The 13126-nt window shown below is 31.0% G+C and overlaps 1 protein-coding gene and 1 long non-coding RNA gene across 2 annotated transcripts in view; one reads left to right on the top strand and one right to left on the bottom strand.

Moving 5' to 3' along the window:
* The window catches only part of Rpn2 (Regulatory particle non-ATPase 2), a 137046-nt gene extending 130954 nt beyond the window's left edge, over positions 1 to 6092 (top strand). The window contains exons 21-22 of the mRNA XM_035361533.2: positions 411 to 486; positions 5879 to 6092. Of these exons, the coding sequence (XP_035217424.1) occupies positions 411 to 486; positions 5879 to 5949 (147 nt within the window). The 3' untranslated portion in view covers positions 5950 to 6092. The remainder of the gene's footprint in view (positions 1 to 410; positions 487 to 5878) is intronic.
* LOC146997715 (uncharacterized) overlaps positions 1 to 13126 on the bottom strand; it is a 54949-nt gene that overhangs the window by 14943 nt on the left and 26880 nt on the right. The window lies entirely within an intron of this gene.

The following is a 13126-nucleotide window of genomic DNA, read 5'->3' as shown; positions in this document are numbered from 1 at the left end:
TGAATAAAGAAATTTTTCAAAATCTAAATTTTTGCATTTGGCGGTATAGTCGCATATAATTATATCCGTAGAGAAATGGTTAGGCAACTTAATCCCATATTATGTAATTTTATTTCAGTTTTAAAAAATTATTCTATGATATTTTGATCTTATTAATTGAATTATTTAACCTAAAAACCAATGTATTTTTCAATTTTTTGTATTCAAATGTATAAGACTTCGGCAATTTGATAAAAATATCCAAATGATAACATTAATCATGATCACATTGTGTCTAATGTATCTGATAAAAACACAGTTCTTTTATGCTAAAAGAACATAACCATTATCTGCTGTTATAAGTGTTCTTGAAAAATTTATAATTATCTCATTTCTATTTTTGCTGACTACATTTTTACTCAATATTACAGGTGACAATTGGTGGAATAATAATGATGAAAGATAATAAAAGTGAAGATCCAGAGGAATTAGTTGAGCCAGTTGCTGGTAAATGTCAAATTGCATACTTTTAGCACCTTATTAGTTAATATATATACGGCACCAATTCATCTTGTTAAATAAAAATTTGAAGTGTTATGAATAATGTAAATAAAATATCTGAATCTGCATTAAAAATATCTGCTTATAATAAACTTGAAAGATAAATTTTATCTGTTGTAGAAAGCTTAAGGGGAAAAATACAGTTAAACTTGAAAAATTGCTTCAAAAAGAAAGAAAACCATACATGTTTTAACTCTTTCATTGCTAAATATTGTTTGTGTTAAGTGTATACCTTATAATCTTTTAGATGCTATGTTGAAAATAAATAAAAATTAATAAAAATCACCCCCCCCCCCCCAAATTTAGTTATTTCGTAAATGTACAAAATTAACCTCAGAAGTAGTTCATAAGCAACTCGTGCATAGAACTGGAGCAAAATTCCTTCATTTTGTGCAACTTTATACTTTCAACAGAAAGTACACCAAACATATGAATGTACCTGTGGCTATCCAGTACACAAGTCAGTAAAACTGTATACATAACCCAAGTGCTCTGCTGTGCCAGTTATTAGACAATATAAATGATCATAGCAAGTTAATTTTCTGTAATTCATTTGATACTTAAGATTTATCTTTGTAGTTCATAACTGCTTTTGATGTGATCAGAGTCTAAAATGTAATATTGAAAAGAAATGGCCCATTTTCAAATTTTGCTTACATATGCTGTCCTAGAAGAAAAGAAAGAAAATTCAAGATAAATTATGTTTAAAGTTTAATTTGAGCAATGCATTGTGTAAAGATTACTATAAATATATTTCTAGAATTCAAAATATAAAAAAATCAATTGAAATTTTTTAGATATAAATCTTAATATATGTGATTGTAGGCAAATGCCTGTCCCTTTCAAGGTTCATGTTATTCAACCTCTTTGTTTTGTAACCTAATTAATTTTTTAAATAAAGAAGTTTAATTATTTTAAATATGAACTATTAGTGTGTTATATATTCATGATAAAAATTAATTACAGAAGCTTTTTTTTTTTTTTTTAACAAATCAATAGAAAAGTAATTTCTCTTCTTCTTCATGTTAAAGCCGTTACCTTCAGATTATTTTACCCAAGTTAGTTTGTAAATCTGTCTGAAAAGAACAGTACATATTCAGTGACATAGATAAACTAGTCGAGCTAAGTTTGACTATTTTGAATGTGTACTGCTCCCCTTTAGGCAAATTTACAAACTAATTGGAGGTAGAATAATCTCAAGGTAATGGACTTGACGTGAAGTGGAAGACAAATTATTTTTATTGATTTGCTAAATTTTTATCTAAAAATTTTCAATTGATTTTCTTATATTTTAAATTATAGAAATATATTTATAGTCATTTTATGCAATGCATTGCTCAGATTAAAATTTAAATATTAATTTATCTTGAATTTTCTTTCCTTTCTTCTGGCACAGCATATGTAAGCAAAATCTGAAAATGGGCCAAATATTTTTTTCATGGTTGATTGATATATTCTTTATGTTGTATCATGTGTGAAATTTTATTGTTAATACTGAGTATCTGAAATGGAAACATAGCCCTTTTTTTAATAACAGTATGCTTTAATTATCTGTATATGTATGTAAAAAAAAAAATAAATTAAACTTATCAAAGTATTTAAATAAAGTGAATTTGAGGGGAAAAATACAGTGAAAAATTGCCTTTGGTAAAAAAAATATGAAAGAAATCAGGGTGATTCTGAGATTGTAATGATGCAGTTTGTTTTTAAAATGAGTCTTCTTTTATTGTTTTCATTGAATTCCTTTATGTTTATCTGAGTAACTATGTGTCTGTATAGTTTAATTTATAATATTGCAGATTATTTACTATGGCATTTAAATAGTAAAGATTAAAAGAAAGAAAATCAGTACTTCAGAAAAAGTGAAAGCTGGAAATGTTCCTAACATTTCTTAAATAGATAAATACAGTGAAGAATTATTGATATGTAAAGGACAACTAAAGCTTTAGATCTATATCAACAGCAAAAATGTTAAAACGATAAAATTGCTGACATTATATAAATTAATTCTCTTTCATTTGTATCATTCTGCATGTTTAAGCAGTATTTCAGTAAATTTACCTTCGTAATAAACAAAAAGTCTCTAGATCATTGAAAATGCCTGAATACCAAGCTTTGAAGATTGACTCACAAAAATGTTAAGTTAGGTGTAATACATCATTTAAATCGATCTGCAAAGAATTAAATCTATTGGGGCATAGGACATAGCAAAGCATAAAAAAAAAAAAAAAAAATATTGACTGAAAATTTTTAATTCCAAAGCATTTGCTATCTGCATAGAAGTCTTTCATCCAGTTGGTAAGTGCTCTAGAATTATAAATTTATACTATGTGAAAAGTCTTTTAGGTTGTCTGCAAAAATATTCAGAATTTTATATTTAAAAAGCAAAAAAAGCCCAAAAAATTTTAAACTGCATTATGAGCAAGATTTTAAAGATTTGAAGATGGCTGGCTATTTAATTTTTTTGTGTCCTGTCCCTACTAACATACAGTGGGTGGACAAAAATATGGAAACACCTTGTGAAATACATGTTTGAAAAGAAAGATTGATTTTAATGAAATATGTAGGTGGCGCTGGCATTTTTGACTACTGACGCCACCTATACAACTTCATAAGTGTGCTAAACAGTTCAGTTGTTGTCGGAGTACTGTTATGTGAGGTTGTCATTGCATTATGTCAGAGTTAACAGACTTCGAACGTGGGCAAATTGTTGGAGCACGTATGGTAGGTGCTTCCGTAAGCAAGGTAGCCGAGGTGTTTAGTGTTTCAAGAGGTACTGTATCGAAGATTTATTCCGCATATTTGAAAAGCGGAAAAACATCATCTGCTAAATCACAGCGCGGACGAAAGTGAGTCCTGAGTGATCGTGACAGACGATCATTAAGGGCAATTGTGACGAAAAATAAGAAGACCACAGCTGCAAAAGTTATTGCTGAAATGAATGTTGTGTTACCGAACCCTGTGAGTACCAAAACAATTAGAAGGGAGCTTCATAAACAGGGAATTGCTGGCCGTGCTGCAATTGAGAAGCCACTCATCAGTGATGCTAATGCCCGTAACGGGGAAAGGTGGTGTTTAAGTCATAAAGCCTGGACTATAGAGCAGTGGAAGCGAGTAATATGGTCTGACGAGTCTTCTTTCACATTGTTTCCCACTTCTGGCCGAGTTTACGTCTGGAGAACGCCATCTCAAGCCTATAATACAGACTGCTTGTTGCCAAGAGTGAAACATGGCGGGGGTTCTGTTATGGTTTGGGCAGCCATATCGTGGTTCTCTGCTAGCCCCATGATAACTGTGTCAGGGCACATGACTGTCAAGACTTATGTGAACATTTTGGCCGATCAAGTTCATCCCATGGTACAAACTTTGTTCCCCGATGGTGATGGTGTCTTCCAAGACGACAAAGCCCCTGTTCACACAGCTCACATTGTCCAGGACTGGTTTTCTGAGCACGAGGATGAGTTGTCCCATCTCCCCTGGCCACCACAGTCACCAGACCTGAATATTATCGAACCTTTGTGGTCTATATTGGAACGGAAAGTGCGTTCTTGTTATCCACCGCCAACATCGTTATCTGAAGTTGCCACCGTTTTGCAGGAAGAATGGTATAATATTCCCTTGGCAAACATACAGGAACTGTATTTGTCCATTCCGAGAAGACTGCAAGCTGTTTTGGATGCCAACGGGTTTCCTACACCATATTAAGCAAAGAAACATGTTTTTTTAAAGGTGTTTCCATATTTTTGTCCAACCCCTGTATGTCATGTGTCAGTCATGAAAAAAATAGTAAACACATTTCATATCTGGCATGAAATGCTGGTTCTAATCCTTTATATCATTACCTTTTGAATCTGAACCTGAGAATTCAAAAATTGTAAAATTCGTTGTGGTTATTTTAGACACGGCTTACGGGGCATTAAGAGCTTATAAAAGTATCATTTTTTGTTGTGTGCTGAAATGTTTAAAAAAGGCAGGATACTAAGGAAGATCAGTGGTGATAGTAAAGAGAATCAAGTTAATGAAGAGGTGTTAGCTGACACTTGTAATAAAAAATTAGTGTTGAAATCTGCGTATCTTAATGAAAAAATATGGTAGTTAAAATTAGAACTATGGAAATAATCTCCCCCATAATGTATTGTATCAGTGTTTGAGCCTCTACTTTAAGCTCTTATTCATTCATTCAAGATTATGCATAAGAAATGTTCTTGCTCCATGCCAGATGAAGGCTGAGGTCTTGACTCTGTAGGTGTGCAGAAGAATTTATTTAGAAATTAGAGATTCCACAAACAAAGAAGGAAGCTGATGAAATAACTAACACATTACATAATAAAAAGATACATTGAAGTTTCTTAAACCTTGCAAACTCTGTTTAACTTGTTATAACAAACTTAACTCTCTGTGGACAAGAACAGAGTTATACTTAATGTCTGCCATATGTTTGTACCAGCCATCTGCAACTAATTAAAAACATATCTTAAAAGATTATAGAAAGTACTAGTAAAGATGTATAAAAAAGAAGAAGTATGATTTTTTTTTTTTTTTTATTAAAGCTAGAATATAAGCTATTTTTTATTTTTCATTTTGTATATTTTGTTTATTGATTGATTATTTAATTTACTCACTAGTGTTATTTAATTATATGTAATCATTTTTTAATATTGCATACTTGTTGAAGCACTTTGAAAGTTTCTGATGCATATGGCAGATTAGTTGTCAGACTTAGTCCTATGGTAGATACTTTTGGACAATGAACAAAAGGCATTGGTCCCATGAGTGTCCATTAATGGGAATAAACACAAATTTATCAAAAGTATAAAAATATTTCATTGAAGAAAACAATAATGCTGAATTGTCTTGTATTAGGTGTGGTTTCCACTGTGAAGATAATGAATTGCGACATGTAATTGTACCTTAGGCTGTTTTAAATTTTTGATATCATTCCATAAACTGTATTTTCAGAACATGGCTTATTGAATGATTGATAAAATCATATTGTATCAAAAGAGGTAGTCATGATTTTAAATAGTCATATGTTGTCAGTAGTTATATATATATATATATTTCTATCATACTTTAATACATTTTAATAAAATGCTTCTCAAATTAAAATCTGTGCCTCAGTTGGCAGTATTTCATGAGATTTTTTATTATTTCTCTGAAAAAGTGATCTATATCCTTTCCAAGAAATGATCTAAATCATACTATGATTTTATGAAATTATTTAATTAGTTTATTTAATTTGAGCAGTAATATGGATGACATCTGTAAATATAACTTGAAATGCATGTTACGTCATATATTTAAGTTTGTATTTCATGCATATATTATTATGTTGTAGCTGGTGGACCCAAAGTTGAAGATGAAGAAGAACCTGAACCACCAGAAGATTTTGAATACCTTGATGATTGATATGCTAATACTTTATAGAAGTTGTGCTTTGAAGTTCATCTGCAGCAGAAGAACATTTGTTTTTTATATTTAAAGAATCTATCATCTGTATTAATAAGCATAACAAACATCATAATAAACTATTGCATTTTTTATGCTAAAAACTGCATAGTAAAATTTATTTCTTTAAAGGTTTGTTCTCATACATCTCTCTGATTGTAATGAGATGAGTTTCCCTATCTACAGAACTGTGGGGGAAAAAAATATTTGACCGTAAATTAATGTATTTTTAAATGTATGTACCATATATATTTTATAATGTTTTATGGGTTTCACATTTGAAATCAGTAATAACTTTAAATATTTGGGTGATGTAAAAAATATAGCATACATGGATGCTTAAATAATGTATATTTTAGAAAACTGCAGTCTGTTAAATAAAATGTTTGCAATTTTCTTAAACTTCTATCAATCAATAAAATTATTAAAAAAAAAAAAAAAAAAAACTAAAGTGATACCGACTATAATGACTACTTCCCTATTGTAAGGAGAACTGAAAATATACTGAGAATGACCATTATTTTTTAAAACAATACAGTCTCTATAAGATTCATCTAAACATGCCTGGAAACACAATACAAAGTCAGAGATCTGAAAATCATCGAGACTGTCGATTCTGGATTATGCATCATCAGTTTAAGTCTAGTACGATGACATGTAAAAATTATGAAATAATGAAGCATTTATAACTTTAAGAGAATCAAAATTAAGCAAAAATGCTCAGTATTTATCTGTTTTATTAGATGTTTCTTTTGATGGAATTTGTTTATTTATTTATTTTTTTGTGGTACTTACTGTTTAATTTTATAGATGGGTGTAATTCCTTATTCAGTTAAAAAGTTCTGTTGTTTATGTGCTGTAATTGCCCTGCTGAAAATTTTCACTACACTTTCAATCAAAAACTTCTTAAAAATTTCTTTGTCTCATCTTTATCAGTAGTGACATTTTCTGAAATAAAACCATAGTGCAGATTTTGCCATCTGCTAGTTGATTAGTAATTGAGGCATTATCGTTACAATGGAAAATTTCTGTTATATCATTTTCATTTAGTATCAGTTTGCTAATTCCATTGAAAAGTTTCACCTTCTTTAGTATTTGCAATCTATGTCAAAGTAAAGTTAGTTTTTTTGTCTAGCTTTGAATTTACACTTTTTTAAGCCAAAATTACACCGCAGCCACTATAGAAGGTAAGTACTAGGTATACTTTCACCTTTTTCAGTGCTACATTTCCAGAATTAAAAAGTCTTTTCGACATAATGAAAAATTCAAACTGTGATATTGATAAGAGAGCTGTAATAGCAATAGCTTGCAAAAAATAATAAGCTAGATCTAGTTAGTTAAGCAATTTGTTATGTTAACTGAGCTTAACCCTGTGACTGCTCAATTTGTGGACTGAAATTGCTTCAAATTTTTTCCCATATTTTAAATCTATATATATTGGAGAATTGAAAAATCCACTTTTTCTTTCCAGAAAATATTTTTTATATAGATTTTTATCATGAAAAACTTAAGTTGCCAGAAAAACCAATTTCAGAGGTTATCACAAAAAAAATATTTTTTTAAATAAATTTCAGTCGGATTACAGTTAATTTCTATTTATTGCATAATATGAAAAAGTAAAATTTAAGAAAATATAAAGCACCGAGGAAAAATACCTTAGAAATGCAGTTTAGTATGATAGAGTTCAAAACAGGGTTCAAGGCAAAGTCCAGCTTCACAGTTTTTGCACCAGATGCAATAAATCTAATTATTAATTCAATAATGTAATTAAATAATCAAGATAATCGCTGAACGTTTTCTATCAGCTATTTCTGTAAGAAAAAAGTGAAGTTTGAGCGCTAATACGACATGCCTTCATATGCCACAATTTAGTGGACAACTAAGGATATCTGTTGGCCAAAACGTAAACTAAACACCTAATACTGTATATAATTTATTTCAATGGTTAAACGGGGGAAAAACGGGATGCGCTGCTCAATGCGGGATAAACAAATTTTGCTACATTTGAGTTGCCGTGGAAATCGCGGGATGATCAGCCAGATGGTTAATTTCTTTCGAGTCTGTCCCTTCCTTTCTTCTCACTGTTATTCCATTAAAGTCTTGTTGCCTCACTAATTGTTAGGTTTGTTATAAAAATATTAACCCACCTCCAGAACCACGGAAGGGCCAAATGCAGGGTGTGGTCGCATCTAACATCAGACAGTGCATTGTCATTGGCCACAGCAATTCCCTAGTCAGCAAGTGTTTGAAAGGAACATAGAAATCTCAATTAGCAGGGACAAAAGTAACTGTTATGGCACCTGCTATTTCCCAGAGTATTATATTCTCCATTCCAAGATTTAAGAAAAAAAATGCTTGTGGTTTGAAGGTCTCTCAGAGACCTTCAAACCACAAGCATTTTTTCAGACTCTGAATATTGGACTTGCGAATTTTGGACTTTTTTGAATTTTGGTACTTTATTAATTTCTCAAACTAGAGGGCAATAAATATATGTATACATTCACTGTTTTGCAGTTTTCCTTTTATAGCTAATGTGTTAGCAAATAGCCTGGTCATTGACATATGCTGAATAACTTTTTCCTGGAATGTTGGCTGATACTTCAGTGATTAAAAGCTTTTTCAGCTTATTTTTTCCTGTAACTTGAAGATCATTTATGGGATTGAAACTGACTGAATTTATGATTCAGTTCAGAATTTGGACTCTTATTTTGGCAAAATCTTACTGGAAGAGGAATTCTTATTGAGAGCAAGTTGAGCTGCTAAAGGTAAAAGCTGCTATCATTGGCCCATCATATGAAAGCAGTTCAATATATAAGAAAAAGATACTGAAAATCAACTAATTCATTCGCGGCCCACCTCTGTAACTCAAACTTCTCCACTTGATAAATTTCGTATATATTTGCAGATAGTTTTTATTGTATTATATGACAATGTCTCCACCTCTGTCCATGATCCTTAGCTCTCCTGACCGAATGATGCCGGTCCCGTCTTTTTGCCACTTCCTATTTACTGTATTTACGTGACGATTGACTTATCATGATGTAGCCATTGTGGCTAGTTTGATAGAGCCGGGTATGCAGTTCACAAGACTGCATTGCCGGCAATAACCTGCCAGTCAGTCAGTCAATCAACTAATTCTGTATAATGTATGTAGCACAGTAGTAGAATTTCTATAATCCATGATTGCCTGTTATCCGTGTTTAATTTTGAATGTAAGCAAAGTAAGTTTTGATTATCGGAAACTTTAGTATACAAATTTAGCAGCAGTTTTTTCTTATATACATAAAAAAATAACTCTTCAATAATGAAGCAAAATTGCTTCTTTTTATTAAAGTTATCTTACTTTTACTTTTTTTTTTAATAATATGGATTGTAAATCTCAGCAGATTTTTGTTTTACATAAATTCCTACTTCTGGGAACATTTTCTGCTATCTTTTAACCTCTTCTTGGTTGGATTTCTTTTCAAATGTCTGATTTATTAAAAAAAAAAAAAAAAAAATTGCTGAAAATTTACATATGCTCTATCCTGAATTCAGAAATGCAAAATATTTTTGTCAGTAAGGTGTTTTTTTGCTTGATGTACTGCGGTCATGCAAGTAACATCCCATCCACTGATCTCTAGTTTATACATTCTGATACTATATATATTGAATTCATTGCTATCAGGTACTTGATAAGTAATTGAACAAAAAGAAATATCAAAAATACGTAAAAAATGTTTTGGGAAATAGTTTTACTATGTTGCCTTGAGAACAGCTTTACAATCTTTCTTGACTATCAGTGCATAAAAAACACACTGAAATCATTTATTGCTTACTTTGTCAAAAAAGAAATCTCTTCTATGTAACTAACTTCCTTCGCACCCACACTCTGAATGCATTATAAAAGCTATTTTGGCATTCAAAAATAACCAAAGAAAGTAAAATTACAGAAAATGCGAAATGGTTTGAGTTTTTCATTCAAGGGGGAAATCTCAGTGTAAAAATGTGAAGAAAGTAGTACTGATAGTGCCAGTTTTCTTAGCAGTATTCAGAAATAAAAAAACTCGTCGTGGAATACGAGACGTGGTGCAATTTCACTCTTCGGTGCACAGTATGCGATGCTGACAGTACGGGTGTAAGAGAGCCGAATGTATCACTTGCAATGCTGACCAAGAAGGGATTAATATTAAGTTTTAATTTATATGGTTAAATTCATTTTAAAATTATGTCACACAGGTTAAGAATTTATTTGTTGGCATTCCGTTGAAACCATGAACTTTGTTGCTGGTTTGTTTATGTAGGAACTAATAAGCTGATAAATTTGTTTTGAATGATGTTTTATGTGTTCCATAGTTGAATAGGAACTTATGATGTGCTGTAGCTAATAATGGGGTTAAATTCTTTTGATAATAATAGAAATAAAAAAATTAAAAAAAAAAAAGAAGAAAGTAAGTTTAGATCGATATTCCTTTATAAGAAATGTAAGAATGCACATAAATGATTCTGAAGTAGAATCTAAATGAAATGTAAAAATACAAAATTAAGATGTAACAGTGGAGGGAAATTTAAATGTTTGTGTAAAAACAAGGAATTATTTTTGGATTATACTGTTCCTTTATCACCATATTTAAATGGAAAAGCAGAAAGAATGGAATGGACATTACTAAAACAAGCTTTGCTCTGAAAGATTCCAAACAGGAAATAAAGATGTGGGAAGAAGCTCTTAGAAGTGCAGTGAATATGTCAAACTGTAGCAGAACAGAAGTTGTTAGTGCAGAAAAACAGAATAAATAAATGCCTAATTTATCAAAACTGAAAAATTTTTGAAGTATTATCTATGCTTAGATAAATAAACCAATAAAAAGCTCAATTCATAAGATGAAAATTGCAACCGCTTTATGAACCCCCATGATTTACAACACTAAAAATAAATTATAAGGTCCGCCCCCTTTTTAATTTCTCCTCTAACGATGAATTTCGTCGGGGCTGGATAAATTATTAAGTATTATAAACAAGTGCTTGTACATTACTAAGGTAAGAAACACATAATAGAATTTACTTTTGTTTTCTGTGTCTCTGCTTTTATGCCAACAAAGGGTGAAAACTGGGGCCTTTTTCCTGGCATCAGTTGGTTTCTAATCCAGATTTGCTCCTTTGGAGTATTGGATTTTAATGACATTTTCCTTTCATCAGGGATGTATGGGGGACAAATAAATAAATGCACAGAGTAAAGAAGCATGTCATAAAAAAAAACAGAATTAAAAGAAAACATGCAAAATATAGGGTTAAAAAAGGCCCTATATAAGCAGATTTTACGTAAAAAATTATTTTGAATCTTATGTGAAATTTGCACCAATCTGAGGTTTCTTTATCCTAATTTTTATTATTTACTATTTTTTAGAAAGGAATAAATGGCTGGTTAAGGCAGGTAACAATTAATAAGCATACAGAAAGAAAAAAATGTTATTACACCTTAATTTATGTAGCTGACAAATAAGAATTATTCAAAAATTAGCAAATAATAAATATAAGCCCTTTTATTTAACATAAAAAAAGCATTCTCCAACTTTAGAACATACATTTATGTCGGAAATTTCATTAAAAAAATTTTTTCGATAACAATTTTTTATAAAAGTAATTATATGCAGTTGTCCAATGGGCATCGAGCTCCACTGCGTGTCATCTGGCATATATTAGCCAATGAGCACAAAGCAAGCTCAAGGCCGTTGGCCGTTCTTTGGATGTTCTTTCGCTATTTCGTTCATCTTGTCCTGAGTTGCGTGAGTACACGTGCCTTTAGGAAATAGTTTTAGAAATTATCGTCTTTTGATATGTCTGCGAGAAAGGTGAAATACTCGTGCACGTTTCAAAAATCGTACACAGTTGACTTTCCTTCCATTATTTCTTCAAGGAAATGTAATAAATTTGCGAGGTGTACCATCTGTCGTTGCGATTTTTCGATTTCGCTTGGTGGAAGGGCAGATGTTCTCAAACATGTGCGTACACAAGGACAACATGAGTTGTTTTGAAAAAACGAAAAATTAAATTTTTCTTCGGAAACAAAAGACCAAAAAGTGATTAATGCAGAATGTCTGTTCTCTGCCTTTTTACTGGAGCACAACCTGTCACTGAATGCATCGGATCACGCTGCAGCTTTATTTAGAAAAATGTTTCCCGATAGTGAAATCGCTAAGAAATACTCAAGTGCAAGGACCAAAACAGGTGCAATTGTTAAAGACCTTTCTGATTAAGACAAAAATAAGTTTTATATCTATTTTAGAAGTTACTTCTGCCGAGTACGTGATTGTATACTTCATAAATTTCCAATCAACGATTAAATGATTTTGCATGCTAACGTTACAGATGTTTTTGCTCTAGTAAATGCATCTTTTTCTGATATAAGATATTTCTCGAATATATTTCCAGTCTTACTTCATTTAGTCATGAAAGATGATGTTATAACTGAAAAATTGCAGTAGTAATTTCGCAGTTTACAATTAGAAAACTTGGATGAAGTTATAAAATCAGCTAGGATTGACACCCAGTGGAGGTTAATTGGAAAATTGAAAGGTGCTGATGGAATTTTAAAATATAGTGAACTCTCTAGAATTATGTTGGCCATCTTGACAGTTCCCCTTAGTAATGCAGAGTGCGAGAGGATTTTCAGTGTTGTTGCGAAAACGAGGACTAAATTTAGATCTAATATTAGTGATGACACATTAGAAAAACTTTTATTAGCGAAAGCAGGCCTACGTGGCAATTGCTATGAACAAAATTATGAAGTTTCTTTCTTAACGAGAGCAAAATCTGCCACTGTCCATAACATTTGTATGAAAACTGATTAAAGTGCTTTTTTTTTTTTTTTTTTTTTTTTTTTTAAACGATGAAAGTAATAAAAATGTTTTTTATGCCTAAGGTATTTTTGTTTTGCTTGCATTTAAGACTTAGTAACTATTTAAAGTTAATTCATTATTAAAAACTATATTTTTATCATTTAAAAAGTCTTTTTAACATTGTGAAAAATCTCCTGATTTCTTAAAAAAATCTCCTGATTTTTGAGTGTCATAGGTTGGCAAGTATGACTGTGTCATTTGGTTTGAATTTTGCTGACACATATTAGCTAATCGTAAAAATTTAATAAATAACCTTTTTGCCA

The sequence above is a fragment of the Stegodyphus dumicola genome, chromosome 4 (assembly GCF_044657685.1).
Source record: "Stegodyphus dumicola isolate Sdum_Otavi_A_Nest chromosome 4, ASM4465768v1".
NCBI classification, from domain to species: Eukaryota; Metazoa; Arthropoda; class Arachnida; order Araneae; family Eresidae; genus Stegodyphus; species Stegodyphus dumicola.
The sequence above is the reverse complement of the archived record's forward strand: the minus strand, read 5'-3'. Positions and strand labels throughout refer to the sequence as shown.